This window comes from Polistes fuscatus, unplaced genomic scaffold (assembly GCF_010416935.1).
Source record: "Polistes fuscatus isolate 324 unplaced genomic scaffold, CU_Pfus_HIC Scaffold2, whole genome shotgun sequence".
In the NCBI taxonomy this organism is placed as follows: domain Eukaryota; kingdom Metazoa; phylum Arthropoda; class Insecta; order Hymenoptera; family Vespidae; genus Polistes; species Polistes fuscatus.
This window is the reverse complement of record NW_025113096.1, coordinates 17,230,439-17,246,205: the sequence shown is the minus strand read 5'-3', so window position 1 is coordinate 17,246,205 and position 15,767 is coordinate 17,230,439. Positions and strand designations below refer to the sequence as shown.

The 15,767-nt window shown below is 28.0% G+C and overlaps 3 protein-coding genes across 10 annotated transcripts; 1 reads left to right on the top strand and 2 right to left on the bottom strand.

Annotated features, from left to right (window-relative positions):
• Nucleotides 1–890: 890 nt before the first annotated feature.
• On the bottom strand, nt 891–7,109 carry LOC122517195 (chromodomain-helicase-DNA-binding protein 1-like). Of its 6 annotated transcripts, none has more exons than XM_043635626.1 (5): nt 5,191–5,250; nt 2,591–3,067; nt 2,154–2,427; nt 1,503–1,833; nt 891–982 (listed from the first exon to the last, which is right to left on the bottom strand). In XM_043635626.1, the coding sequence occupies exons 1-5, from the start codon at nt 5,233–5,235 to the stop codon at nt 970–972; spliced, it is 1,140 nt and encodes a 379-aa protein (XP_043491561.1). In that variant the 5' UTR covers nt 5,236–5,250; the 3' UTR covers nt 891–969. The 6 variants fall into 6 exon arrangements, with proteins under 6 accessions (XP_043491561.1, XP_043491564.1, XP_043491562.1 ...); XM_043635629.1 differs by lacking the exons at nt 891–982; nt 5,191–5,250 and adding exons at nt 1,365–1,418; nt 6,905–7,109; XM_043635627.1 differs by lacking the exons at nt 891–982; nt 5,191–5,250 and adding exons at nt 1,365–1,418; nt 6,909–7,109.
• LOC122517194 (tektin-B1) lies at nt 5,899–13,045 on the top strand. 3 transcript variants are annotated; one of them, XM_043635622.1, is made up of 8 exons: nt 10,817–10,957; nt 11,089–11,192; nt 11,251–11,413; nt 11,486–11,746; nt 11,823–11,993; nt 12,062–12,284; nt 12,365–12,588; nt 12,677–13,045. In XM_043635622.1, exons 2-8 carry the CDS (start codon nt 11,147–11,149, stop codon nt 12,876–12,878), a joined length of 1,290 nt encoding a protein of 429 aa, XP_043491557.1. In that variant the 5' UTR covers nt 10,817–10,957; nt 11,089–11,146; the 3' UTR covers nt 12,879–13,045. The 3 variants fall into 3 exon arrangements, with proteins under 3 accessions (XP_043491559.1, XP_043491557.1, XP_043491556.1); XM_043635624.1 differs by lacking the exons at nt 10,817–10,957; nt 11,089–11,192 and adding an exon at nt 5,899–5,960; XM_043635621.1 differs by having other exon boundaries at nt 10,817–11,192.
• LOC122517193 (U3 small nucleolar RNA-associated protein 6 homolog) lies at nt 12,945–15,722 on the bottom strand. Its single transcript, XM_043635620.1, has 9 exons — nt 15,476–15,722; nt 15,169–15,295; nt 14,931–15,071; nt 14,662–14,852; nt 14,365–14,589; nt 13,929–14,274; nt 13,665–13,835; nt 13,413–13,587; nt 12,945–13,307 (listed from the first exon to the last, which is right to left on the bottom strand). Exons 1-9 carry the CDS (start codon nt 15,565–15,567, stop codon nt 12,967–12,969), a joined length of 1,809 nt encoding a protein of 602 aa, XP_043491555.1. The 5' UTR covers nt 15,568–15,722; the 3' UTR covers nt 12,945–12,966.
• Between the last annotated feature and the right edge of the window lie 45 nt (nt 15,723–15,767).

Sequence of the window (15,767 nt, the reverse complement as noted above, 5' to 3'; positions counted from 1 at the left end):
AAAACACAGATATTCAGAAAGAAAATATCAATTTTCAATTTGTAAATAAATTGTAATTGTATTTTTTAAATTATAACGATGTTGTAATACTATAAATTTAAATATTATTATTTTAATTTAGGTAATAAACAGATAAAAAAAAATAAGTTATGAATTATTTGAAACTTAATTATGGTATGGGTCAATTTTTTATATATGCTCCTCTCCCGTTAAGCATTGGAACAACCATATTTAATTATGAATAGAGTAGAACATTTCTGTAATACTCTAAGGTTAATAAAAGAAAGAAACAAAAATACATATGTATTTTTATACAATGTATAAATTTCGGATATTGTATAGAATGCCCACTAAAATTGGGCAAAATCAATATATATATATATATATTGAGCATGTATTTCATACATTGTCCGATCAATCTATGGAATCCCCGAAGCACATTTAATAGATTAATTGAAACTTGTTAAGGATATTGTGTACTAATTTTTAAACTTCCATGATTTGTTTCACTTACTCGGGATTAATAATACTTCCTCGTCCCCCTATACTTCACACATTCTACTGAAGTACATTTCATAATTTGACCAAAACCTTCTGAGTATTTTATAGAATATATCCTACTTGATTGGGTACTCTATACAATATCCGCACTAATGATTGACCATAATATATATAATACATTTGCATTCATGTGTACAAACACATATATAAATAAATACTATAAATTAAAAAGCTTTTTATTTAATACAATCTTATTTAAACTACTTCATTCGCATTTATGTTTTTTTCAAGTTTTTATTAGTATTTATACATGAATATTTTTTTCAATATCATTTATACACAAAATGAATGATGCAATCAAATCATTTAAAATTCTAATATAATGTTTCTTTTTGGGTTGACATCAAAATATTTAATCGTCATTTATTTCGTAGCATTTAACTCGTTGAAGTATAATATAGTGTTTCTTTATTTTTTTATTCTACAATTGATAAAAAATTGTTATTATTTGTATGCATGAAATTGTATATGATAAGATAAACTTAATAGTATCTTCAATATTAACTACCAAAATACGCAAAGAATACGTATAAATTAGTTACAAAACATTTACATAACCTAATATATATATTTTTTTGTTCTGATATAATATAATTCTTCTGAACAACTAATTAGAAAGATACAAAATATACATATACATATACATATATATATATATATATTGTAACCTTAACTAGAATAAAAAATATCAATTTAATTTTTTTGTAAGTAATTTGTTTTCATTCTTTAAAAAAGAAAAAAAAACAAAAAGAGGAAAAAAAGGAAAATGTAGAAATTAAGACGAAAAACTAGCGACGACAAAATTGTAATCAATGTATATAACTTCATTTTATTCATAGCACTCGTAATATGTAGTTCTGTAAAAAATTAGTAGATTATATATAATCAGAAAAAAGTTGGGAAACATAAAAGAAAAAAAATATAAAAAGGTAAAAGTTTACCTTTGTTTGTCAATATGTCGACGCGACAATCTTCTTCCTGAATCATGTGTCGATAATGTATAGCGTTTAGTATGTGCAGGATTTGTTCTTAATTCCCGCATTTCAGTAGTTTTTGCTTTTTCAACTTTATCCATAAATTTATTTATAAGATCAGGACAATTTAAGTTCTCTTCTGGTTCCCAAGTGTCATCTGCAGCGGTAAAACCCTTCCAACGAATAAGGAATTCTCTCTTTTTATTTTTTCTAAAATATACTTCTATTATTTTGTCAACTTCAAACTCCTTTTGATTTTCATCATTTTTAATTGAGGTATCAGTTTCAAGTTCCTCTTCTGTAATTAAATATTTAAATTATACCACTATGGAAAGCTATTGTGTATATGTACTTTGAGTACTACAAAATACAGTACAATCTATAGTAAGTATATATGTATGTATGCAATACGTGTACGTAATTATACGGATTTATCATAAATATAATATACGTATATGAACCTCTCGTTTATTTTGAAAATGACATAAGTCACTATACTTAGGAAAGAACATTTAAAAAGAAGAACAGTAATGTGTAAGAACAATTTCTAAACTTTCCTACCTATGTTTGCTATTAAATAGATTTTCATAAAAAAAATAAAAAAGAATAAAAACCAACCTTCAGATAAATTGGATTGTCTTTTATTATGTTTAGGTTTCTTCATCTCTTTCTTCTTATCTGCTTTAACTGACTTGGCTTTAATCGGTTTAGCAGCTTTTTCTGATATGGTCTCTTCACTTTCATTATCATCCAGAAGAAAATTTTCGATAAGTTTAGGACAATTTAAATCCTTTTCTTGTTCCCAGGTATCAGATTCTTCTCCATATCCTTTCCATCTAATAAGGAATTGTCGTCTACCTTTGATAGTACGATGACCGACGATCTTTTCGACCTAAGCATCGAAGCTTTAATATTGATGCATATTTATGTATAAAAAAAAAAAAGTAAAAAGAGATAGAAAGAAAGAGAGAATCTACGCCGTTCTAAATAAAATTCGTTAGGCGGGAGAATCGACCGGCACGCCGTTGCTATAACTAGTATATAAGTAAAAGTACCTCATACTCCTCTTCACCGCTAACTGCACCACGGCTAGACGTAGGTGATGACTTTTGTTCATCTTTTTTACGTCTTTTATTAGCTCCTCGTTTATTTACAGCACCATTTTCTTGATCGGTATTGGTCTTCATATCATCGGCATCTTCCAATTGCTTTTTAGTTTTCGGCGTCTGTTTGCTGTTTGTCTGTGATGGCGTTTTTTGTTCTTCGCTATGACGCGTCCGTGAAAGGCGCTTCTTTCCGGCAGATTTTCGACTGGGGGTATTATTCAGATCCTCGTTTTCGTCAGATTCATTTTCCTTACCTTTTTTATTATTCTCATCGATATTAATTTCGCTATTTGACATATCGTTACGTTTCGATGACTCGACGCCATTTTCTTCAGTTTCGCTTTCACTGTTTCTCTCGGACTTCTTGCGTTTCGTTCGCATGCTGAGTCTTCGCATACTAATAATCCGTCGACAGTTTAATTCCAACTGCAAAAACACCGCTTAGTCAAGAACTTGGATAAATATACTACGTTTTTTAACGCTTTACGCACGCCACAATATTTTACTATGCTTTACCGCCCTTTTCTCTCATCACCTCTACTACCTCACCACTATCTCTACCATTGCCACTACCACCAACTCCACCACCATCGCTATAATATCGCGCCAAGAGACACGATCTGTTACCTATTTATTACTGATAATTAGAGAAGAACTTAACTAAAGAAATATATATTTTGTTTACGAAACTCATTCTAAAGAGAAAAGAGAAATGAAAGAGAACGATGCTGTATAATATTAAAGAGAAAATATGTTCGTATATTTTCTTTCTTTAAATGCATCGTCCTGTATCATATTTTATACTACGACTCCTATTAGTTGCAATCTATTGAATCATTCAAAATTGTTTGTTCTTCCCGTTTGAAGCACAACTAGTGTAATGTATTCAAACATTGACTCTGATATACCTTAACCAGAAATTTCCAAATGTAACTCACGTTACTATAGAGAATAATTATTTTCTTTAGATATATGTTTCAATCTAAACATTTCAATATAATAAATTATTATCGACAGAAATTGAATTTTATCAACGATTTAACTTTATAGAAACGATCTTCATATGTCGAAAATAAATGATAAACGCTATTCAAATTTAGCGCTATTCCGATAGACAATAAAATTGGACAAATCCATCTAAAGCTATAAATGAATGCTGAATTTCGATGTCGAATTACGACATGCCGCATTCAACGTAGCCATGTGATATTTCTTTTATTTATTTCTTCTATTGTTTTCTTTTTCAATTGTTTTGTATGCTAAGTTTGATCACGCAGCACCATATGTAAACTTTTGTTAAATATACATATAATGATAAGATTTATAATATAAGAAAATGAGAATAGATTAGAAAATATACATTTTTGTTATTTCATAAATATCTATTAGTCCAATTGATGATTTTAATTCATCTTACTTTTAGTTATCTAGCATATACAGAAGTCTATGAGATAGAATTAATTATGTAAAACAGGAATGACTAATTCACAAGCTAAATGACTTGTCAAGTTCTATAATCTATTGTTTTGTTTAATGTGTGGTTCATGAAACAAGCCAACCAAGTCGATCAAAGTCCTGATATAACTGATATTAGGAATAGATATATAAGACAAAAACCTTTCAACCTAACAAATCTAAAGACTTTTACTACAGCAAACTAGGAGTTCTCAATATGCTATTAAATCTCAACGAAGATATATTGAACATGCAATAAGAACAAAATTAATTAAAGAAGACGATCATATAATGATCGAGACCATCATAGGATTTTCCAAATAATTACTTCAATATAGAGTCCAAAAATTTCCAAAGATTCAAACAATCATGTAAGGACTCAGGTCAAGAATTTATTGACCAACAATTGTCTCTTCCTTTTTATCTCCTAGCGAAGTTTTCTTGTTACTAAAAAATAAATACAGTGAGTGCTACAATAAAGACTGACTATAAACCATTGATCTGTACTTATGCACAGCTATTATTTAACTAATTCGTTTATATTATGTAATTTTCATTTCACGTTTATATAAGAAGTAAGAAAAAGGATTTAGAAGTAACTTCAGCACCTATTAAAAATTTCAGAATATATATACATACCTAACTATAATCTTTAAAACAGTATCTTTAAATGAACCCAAAAAGATTAACAATTGTAACAAGACTTATCCAAAGTTAAACAAGTACCGATCTTTGTTTAATATTCTCAGAAAAAAACTGTTCTATTGATAGATAAAATAATGGAGTCTATGAGTAAAGAATTCTATTGAAACCTAGATCACAAGATCTGCAAAATTACATACGCAGTACTCGTGCAAAGTAATTACAGATAATAAAAACGACCATTTCTACATCTTTTTTCCGTTTTTCATTAACCCTCTATAATCCAAATTTTATTCTTGCATTGAAATCAAATAATGTAATATGAAGCTTATAGTCTAACTTAAAAATATAATTAGCATATATTAATCTTTAAATATAAAATTAATTTTGTTACAAAAATGATGTAATAAAATCGAAAAATACAGGTTAATATATCTTCAGATTTGTTAAACCTTATTAATCTTCAGATATATAATTCCATGTAACTTTGAAGTCATATTAGAGGGTTAAGCTATCGAAATGCGAGAAAGAAGAGAAGAGAAGAAAAGCTTGGCTCTAAATTTTATCATTATAAAGTTTACAGTTTTTATTAAACGACTATATAAACATTTTAAAGGCTATTATAACTGGATATTATTTCTGTTGATCGTGTCTCTTGAAAAATGAGTGAAATAAATTAAAGACAGCTTTGTGAACAAAAATTATTCCTAATTTAAAATCTTACGAGTGTACTCGCAGTGTATCTAGGGATTATTTTTAGAAAATTCTCTAGAAATAAATCCTCCTAATGAAAAACTGTGAATTAATTGATCAAATTAAATAAATTTAATAATTATTTTATAAAGAACTTTGATAAATTACTTTATATGTTCACCAATTAAAGCTACTGTATAAAAAAATATTATTTTAAGCATTGAAATGATCGAACTAATTCGGCATCTTATAGCATCAAATGGATACTAACGCTAATTTTTATCAAACGTTTAAAACCTTATAAATTTAACTTAAAAGGAAAAAGAAGAAAAAAAAATAAAGCTTACAATTGAAGAAAATATCAGAGAAGAATTTCCTTGAAGAATTCTAGGCCAGTCCAAGAGAAGCTAATGAAGAGTTGACCTTGCACGGATAGTCAGATATTTCAAACTAACTAGTCAAATTTACTACCATAAAGGATTATAGTACTTTTGGTGGGATGGTCAGAGCGAGCGATAAAGGAAATATCGTAAGTACACGTGTTAAACTATAAGGTGTCCCTATTTCTTCGAAACAAACATTTCACAGAGGCCAATAAAACAACGGACAAATTTTACCCAACCAATGAAAGTCGAGACTTGGCCATTTATAAGTTTGGATGAGGAATTTTTGGGATTGGTATATTCTGTGCAGTTAGGATTAATGGTTACGTTACCAATCATTATGAGCACATATAATATACGGTTAATGTGAAATATTAGGCGATTGGTAATATATCAAATATTATAATAAATAAATAAAGAAAGAAAAAATATGTATAAAATTTAGGCTCTTCGTATCAATTTTTAATTAAATTGCTAATTTTAAGAATATATAATAATCTTTATTCGGATTTTATGCAAATGAATAAAATTTCATTGAAATCTCCTGAAATTGGATTAACTATTTGCAATTATTAACTTTCTATTTTATCGCTTCTATTATTATCTATTTAGTTGTTTCGAATATCTGACTATATGTAAGATTACAAATTATAAAAATAACACCGTATATAAATGAAGACATCGCGAAGAAATCTGCATCATGGTCTTTGAGGGGGGGGGAATGTCACGAGCCGATACGCAAAAACCGTTTAGTTTTGTTTCATCTCTCATGCAGATAGGATTATGTTAATTCTTCTAACGTAAAATACATGAAATTGTTTAAGTACTTTATTTGTTGTTATATTTATTGTATTATTTGTAATAAAATCTTTAGTTGATAACTCGATATATTACTATTTTCCCGTCATCCGTGATAAGTCGTATTAATTGGATAATTATTATTTACGAAAGTATCTTCTGTATTGTCTGAATATTTGATTAATCCTAATAGACCATCAACATATTGACGATCATACATCAATTTACAACAACTAAATCGGTTGATCGCAAGGAGAGATTTGTTCTTGTTCATTAAAAATTTTCATTCTACCTGCCTTATTAATCTTCCAGTTTTATCATACAAAGACGAGTATGATTATGGTGATGGCAGCGTTAATTTGTAATATTTTTCTTCTACCATATGATCAGTTTATAACTATAAATGCACAATATTATTTTCACAAAATTCAATCCAACATAGAAAAACACTATGTAGATTTAGTGCGTCATTTGCTTCTTCACTGCATCAATCTGATTAATTCTTATTGTTTCCATGATAAAGCGCTATCAGCGTTAACAAACGTAATTAGCAAGTTGGATTCATAAAACCGCGCCAATTTCAAATTTCATTTCTGTTTTGATGGTATGTCGAACGTATTTTATATAGAAACATATGCATTATACGTTGAGAAAAATATACATATAATTAATTAATTCTTAGATCAAGATGATATTCAATACATTATTTCTAATCTATGGATTATGGAATAATTTTCTTTTTAACATATAGGGTGTTTTCCAAAAATACCAGGATATATAATCTCCGATTTTTTTTAAACTTTACACAGTATTCTACATCTGTATTTCTTATTTTCATTATTGTACAGTATGTTTTAGTTACTTTATTCTTGTTTCTAGAATTTCTTTTTCTTGAATTAAACTGTAAAATATTCTTTTTTCCATCTTTTTGAAGTATTTTATCATAATTTTATGGGAAATATATAATAGAAAAAGAATTATAACTATTCATTAGGCAAGTGTAATATAATTTATAATTATAAATTAAATAATATACATATAAATAAATGTTTTCTAATAGGGTCCAATGTATTGTTATTAACGAGCTCTACAACTGTGTAAAGTTTTAAAAAAATTGGAGATTATTTAAATCTTGGTGTTGCCTTCGTAAGAATTTTGTACATAGTATAATATGTTCTATGTACTAGGCCAGTCAACGCGGGCCTAACTTCCAGATTCTTAGGCAAACGCGTGCATCTTTGTCCTAAGGGTAAGTTGACGACGCTGAATCGAATGGTGCTAATTTTATTTAAATTTGATCCCGAGGTTTTGAGAAAAAGGGTAAAAAAGGGTAAAAATGGCCTTATCTTAGAATCTAGGCATTTAATCGAAAAAAGTTTCAAACAAAAGTTGTAGAGAATTGAAAAATACTAAAAAAATGTTCTATGAGTTATCTTCGTGTTTTCAAAAATAAGCGAATAAAATTGGATTGAAGATGGGAACAAAATTTTAAGAGTGGGAGAAAGCAAGCTTATCCCTCCGTCGCGTTTTACACGCGAGCGAGCTAGTATGCGTGCGAGCGTCCGTGTGCACTAATCACAAACGAAGGATCTTCGGCAATCTTCGGGACTCTCGGTCTTGAATGAAAGTGCGAGTGAGAGAACAAACCAATACTTCTCTCTTTTTATTTATCATGCGATAACGAGTATTATTGTCCTTGGCCATCGATTGTTGAGCGTTCTGATATTTCTCTTTTTATATTTTTCTTTCGGTAGCGAGAATTTTACGTCTTGGCCATCGAGCGTCGAGCGTTTTGTATACGAGTGCGAGTGAGAAAGAAAACCGATATTTCTCTCTTTCTATTTTTTCATTCGGTAGACAGAATTTTACGTCTTGGCCATCGAGCGTCGAGCGTTTTGTATATCTATATATATCGGCGTATAAGCGCGGCATTTTTAAATCGAATCTTGATGCTTATGGCACGCCGTTTTTTTATTTATTGTCAAAAATAATGAACCTTGAGTAAAAAAAAAAATAATTCATTTTAACAGAAACTATTATTATTTAGTTGAGAGTAAAAATAATGAATTAATTTTGTGTCTCGCCATAAAATTAATTAGAATAATTAATTGATATAAATTCTTTGCCTCACAAAAATTTATTTGTATATCAAATTGAATACGTATTCTCTTTAAGACGAAATTTAAAATTTAAATATTTTTCCTATTAAATTATGTATTTTATAAAATTTTAATTACTGACTTTTTGTCTCGTAAAAATTTATTAGTTTATCAAATTAAATACATATTTGAAAAAGAAGAATTTTATAACCACACATAAAATTAATTCAAGATATATATGAAAGGATATTCTAAAAACGTGGAATTTATTTTTTGTCTATACATAATTTTAATTCATTTTTATTATGTTATAAGAAAATAGTAATGCATTCTGATTCATCTTCGAAGTCTTAAGAATTGTACGAAATAAATTGAGCTATTATCAAGTGGTGCGTTAGCTTAAGTAGTAACGTCTTCGCTTCTCGCGCTGGGTATTTAACGTTCGATTCTTCGTGGGGGAATTATTTTTTTTATAAGTTTTTCTATCCTTAGGTTATATAAATTGTTATAATTTCCTAATTTCTGATTATATATAGAAAAAAATTAAAATTATTACAAAAAAATTAAAAGCAATAAATTTTTTTACATCTTGCACAAATAAAGGAAGATTTATTACTTAAATTACAAATTCATCCTGTAAATACCATCCTAAAAAATGTCTCGTTTCGGCACATTAAAAATTAATTTTTGTTATTTATTGGATATTATTTAATTTATAATTAGTAACTTTATTACTCGCGTAATAATGTTGATTTCTTAATAAATTTTATATCGTTAGTGCAAAAGTTGAAAAAAATCTGAGGTGGGACTCACTGACCGTCTCCTTGTTAAGGATAGAAAAACTTATAAAAAAAATAATTCCCCCACGAAGAATCGAACGTTAAATACCCAGCGCGAGAAGCGAAGACGTTACTACTTAAGCTAACGCACCACTTGATAATAGCTCAATTTATTTCGTACAATTCTTAAGACTTCGAAGATGAATCAGAATGCATTACTATTTTCTTATAACATAATAAAAATGAATTAAAATTATGTATAGACAAAAAATAAATTCCACGTTTTTAGAATATCCTTTCATATATATCTTGAATTAATTTTATGTGTGGTTATAAAATTCTTCTTTTTCAAATATGTATTTAATTTGATAAACTAATAAATTTTTACGAGACAAAAAGTCAGTAATTAAAATTTTATAAAATACATAATTTAATAGGAAAAATATTTAAATTTTAAATTTCGTCTTAAAGAGAATACGTATTCAATTTGATATACAAATAAATTTTTGTGAGGCAAAGAATTTATATCAATTAATTATTCTAATTAATTTTATGGCGAGACACAAAATTAATTCATTATTTTTACTCTCAACTAAATAATAATAGTTTCTGTTAAAATGAATTATTTTTTTTTTTACTCAAGGTTCATTATTTTTGACAATAAATAAAAAAACGGCGTGCCATAAGCATCAAGATTCGATTTAAAAATGCCGCGCTTATACGCCGATATATATAGATATACAAAACGCTCGACGCTCGATGGCCAAGACGTAAAATTCTGTCTACCGAATGAAAAAATAGAAAGAGAGAAATATCGGTTTTCTTTCTCACTCGCACTCGTATACAAAACGCTCGACGCTCAATGGCCAAGACGTAAAATTCTCGCTACCGAAAGAAAAAATATAAAAAGAGAAATATCAGAACGCTCAACAATCGATGGCCAAGGACAATAATACTCGTTATCGCATGATAAATAAAAAGAGAGAAGTATTGGTTTGTTCTCTCACTCGCACTTTCATTCAAGACCGAGAGTCCCGAAGATTGCCGAAGATCCTTCGTTTGTGTATTAGTGCACACGGACGCTCGCACGCATACTAGCTCGCTCGCGTGTAAAACGCGACGGAGGGATAAGCTTGCTTTCTCCCACTCTTAAAATTTTGTTCCCATCTTCAATCCAATTTTATTCGCTTATTTTTGAAAACACGAAGATAACTCATAGAACATTTTTTTAGTATTTTTCAATTCTCTACAACTTTTGTTTGAAACTTTTTTCGATTAAATGCCTAGATTCTAAGATAAGGCCATTTTTACCCTTTTTTACCCTTTTTCTCAAAACCTCGGGATCAAATTTAAATAAAATTAGCACCATTCGATTCAGCGTCGTCAACTTACCCTTAGGACAAAGATGCACGCGTTTGCCTAAGAATCTGGAAGTTAGGCCCGCGTTGACTGGCCTATACTGTATAAGTATGAATTGTTTTTTGTGAGAACATCCTATATAACAGCCAAGAAATATACATATTTACCAATCGTCATGGAAACTACCTCATGTTGAATCCTTCTTTTTAATGATTTTTTAAATTTCCATATTGTTCAAGTTTATTGAATTCTTCTATCGGTAGTTTGATTGAATTAGAAAATAAATTTTATTTTGTAATGGCTAAATCTGTAACTGTTTATGAGAAACCTGTACCACATATAGGTATGTATAGACAAAAGTCTAGAAATTGAAATAATTTAAAGATGATTTATTTGAAAAGGACTATCCGATTGGTATGCTAAGCAATGGGAACTTCAGCAAAGTGTAGGAAGTAGAACATCAGATACATTTGAATTGCGTAGCTTAGGAAGGATCACTCGATCCGAAACAAGAGTTAAAACAGAATGGAATACATATATGAATAATGTCCGACTGGCAGATAGGTATGAATATCGTTTCTAAAAAATGATATATATCACTGAAGTATAATAATTAAATGTAATGATCTATAATAGGATAACAGAACTTTCCAGATGGAAAGAATTATTTGAACATTTACTAGCAAGATTGCTCTCAGAAATACGTTTTTTAAAAGATGAGAAAGCAGACACGGAAAAAGAAATAGACATCTTAAATTATCCTTTACAAATTACTGCTGAATGTATTTCAATGAGAGATTGTCGTAGAGGAACTGAACTTACTTATGATGAGGCAGATACGGAATTAAAAAAAGAAATTTGTGTTTTCGAAAATATTAAAACTTTTCTAACCGATAAGTAAATGTTTATCAATTTTTATTATATTATTGTATATAATATATGCATTAAGATTACTTTAATAGATTTTTAACAGGGTGCAAGCTGCATGGGAAAAATTAAATTGTTTGGAAGAAGTTAAATTTAAAATAAGTTTAGATATTGAAGATAAAAATGAGACTATCAGGATTGATAAAGAAAATCTCGAATTAGATCGTACTTGTGCTAATATTAGTTATAAACCAAATGCTTTGAAAAGATCAAAAAAGTAAGTATATTATTAAATTGACGAAATAATGATTTGTATAATAAATATACATATTTATTGTATTATAGTGAAATATCTTACGAAGGTTGGATAGAAAATTCTAATAATTTGAAAATGTTGACTGACAATGAATTAAGCGACGTATATAGCTTTCGAGAAAGTATGCAAGTTATGCGAGAACGTGCTAGGAACGATATAAAAGCTCAACAAGATGTTACTGATTTTGCTTTAAGAAAACGAATATATCAAACTCAAAAAGCTCGAAACGAACTTGAATGGCAGAAATTGAAGGTATATGAATGAAATCCAACATATAACTTTCTTTGTATTTATAAATTAATATAAATTTAACATCAACATTAACATTACAGATGCATAAAGAAATGGAAAATTTACAGAAAGAAATAATACGATTGGAAGACGAATTTTTACATAAAACAGATGCAATCAAATGTGCCGAAACAAGATTAGAAAATCGTAGCTACCGTCCTGGTTTTGAATTGTGCGAAGATGAAACACAAACGGGTTTAAGAAATGAAGTTTTACAATTAAAAAAAACTGAAAATGAATTAGCTAAAGCAATCAAAAATGCAAAGTATGTATATTTATCTAAATACTTTATTATTAACGAATATATCTCTAGAGATTTTTGATTCTATAAAATTTTCCTTTTCTTTTCATAGAGCAACATACAATGGTTTAGAATCTTTGCTCCTACGAATTGATAGAAATTTAGAAGATAAACAGCATTCGCTCTCAACAGATATCATGTGTTTGGACATGAGATCGACATTAAAAACTGGGGATAGAACAAGATTACCCAATGAAACAGATCGTAATATTGTGTTAACTCGTATGGAGAAAGAAATACCATTGGAATCATAAATTTCTATCTTACATGTGTGTTGATTATTTATGAATTAATAAATATATAATACATACAAAATTATATAATTTTGATATATCTTATATTTCACGATGCTAAATTTATTGAATCAGGATTAGCTTTGATTAAAGCGTATTCAGTAATAAATGTATCGGTCAAAGCTGCATCTAAGGTTTTAACTGCTCGCATGTGTATCTCTCCAACTTTTTTTGCTTCTCCATGTTTCATTTCAAATATAATATAATCTATCCAAACCTTAGGATTAGTTTTACCAAATTGTAAAGTGGCCATTTCATAAGGACGTCTTGCATATTTTAATTCAATTTCTGGTTGCATAAGTTCTAAATCAGCCATTTTTTGATGTAATTCAAGACACATCGGTGGTTGTAAGCAAAGACTATCGTATATTTTCCGAGCAGCTTGAATACCTAAAATAATATATTAAATGATATAAATATTTAGTTATTATCGAACCAATATTGGAAATAAGAAAATCAATATTGGAATAAAGAATCAAATTTTGGAATAAATACTTTTGGTTAAAACCGCCCATTCGATGTAACTAGGCTTCATATCTTTAGAAATTTCAAGATGTTCTTGTACTGCGGCTTGAAAAATTTCTTCAATTTTACTGGGATTTGTAGCTTGCGTATGTAAAAGCTTCATTCTCCACAAAGATAATGATTTTTCGCCAAGAATTTGTATTGCCTGTGCAGAAAAAAAACAAATTTTTAAAAATATTCTCATATATCATCGTTTAAATTAATAAATAAAAAAAATATTACTTTTGCAAATACAGAATTAGCTTCCTCTTCCTTTTTTATAATTAATAAATGTTTTAATCTAATATGCCAAAGAGAAACGCTATCAGGAATATTTTCAGTAGCAGAGGAAAGAATTTCCTCTAATTTTTTTTGCGCATTCTCATCTTTTATATCATTACTCAAAATATCAATCTAGAATAAAATCATTTATTATTATTCAAATATAGAATATATAATATAAAATATATAATTAATAAAACTTTCTACTTATATATATATACCCACCCAATGTAAATAATATTTTTCTTTTAATTTTTTAGCTTGATGCGCCTGCGCCAAAGTATTTTTTAATAATTTTTTCTTTAAATTTGGCAAGCTTTCCGTATCTTGATTTATTTCTAATAAGCATTTTATATAAAAAGACCACATTTCCTCAGTTTTAATTTTTTTTACTGCTGTTTGATAAACTTGATTACAAGAAATTATACGATCTCTTAAAGAAGAGTGCTCCGAGGAGTCAATTTCCATCATTGATTCATCAGGTACAAATGGTTGTACAAGTCCTTCCAATTCACGACGTGCCATTGTATCCCACATTAAAGGTTCATGCGCATATTGTTGAATCATATCACTAGAATATATAAATATTTTAAATAAAATAAATCATATAATCTAATTCTCTAAGTCATTGTCTATAAATTTATGACAAAATAAAATTTACCTGACAATTTTCTTTTCCAATTTTTCTGCTTTATATTCTTTTGTTATATTAAGTAATTCTACAATAAATTTGATATCTTCAACGTTTTTGCTCGCTTCTTTGTATATAACATAAGCTGTTTTCAATGGTAAAGGCATATCATCTTCATCATCTTTTTCAGACAGGGCACTTTGCATTTTGTTTTCATTATTTTTAGTATTTTTTAATGTTTCATCTAATTCTAATCTATAAACAAGCTGAATATATTACTGTTATCTAAAATTAAATTAATATAAATTAATATTTATTTATATTTACCTGAAAGTATCGATTAGTAATATCTGTGAATTTCGATGAATATATAAACCACGAAGAAGTAATTTACGAGCAGTATCTCTATTATTATTCTCTTCAATTTCCCAGCGTGCCGCTATGTGCCAACATTTAGGTTTATCTTGATGCACTTGTAACATTTTAACTATCGTTCTATTACCGCTATTTTGAAAACGCTGAACAAAACAATCACATTATGATTAGCACAATTTAATCTATTTCTAATTTATTTATTATATAACAAATAGACTTACCATGTGTTTACAAAATTTAATGTATGCGATCCAAAATCTAATATCTTCTTGGAACTTCGATATAGCTTCTTTGTATAAAAGATTAACTTTATTTCGAATGGCATAATCGATATCAGATTTTTTATGAGTAATGCCAAATTTCTATCAAATAAAATATAATACATTTAAATAAAATATATTAGAATCTACATTACTGTATGCTATATGATAATAAAAAAAGATAGAAAAAATCATTTACATCTCTACGTTGTTTAATTAGTTTTAGGAGATCCATTTCATATTGAATGTATCGCAAGTAATCCTCTTTACATTTTACATGACGCTGAATTTTATATTCAAATTCTTTAAGCTTTTTTGCTATACCTCTGTTGGAATAGTAATAAATAAAATTTATTATAAAGATTATTGCAAAAAGTGATTTTATAAATATTATGTAAAATTAACGTTAATGTTAACGTTAACATTAATATTAACATTACAAAGACTCTAAATTTCATTTGTATTTTTATATAAAGAATAAATATCAGTGTATATCATGTGTATACCGAATTTCGTTTTTATCAAAAAGTTTTATCCTTTCCATTTGTTCCAATTCAGGAATCATATCCTCGCATCGTTTTTCTACAAATTCTGCCATCTTGATTTGTTTTGTTTATATATATTTTATATAAATCAAAAGAACACTTTTTTATTTTATTACAAATAATAAATTGCAAAGTACGGATGTACCTCCTTAAACACACATGAGTGAATCGAAATCTTCTGGTAATACAAAGAGTAGTGTATACGTGCCTGTAGTAAAAAAATGTGGAACTAAATTACTGCGCCATCTGAATT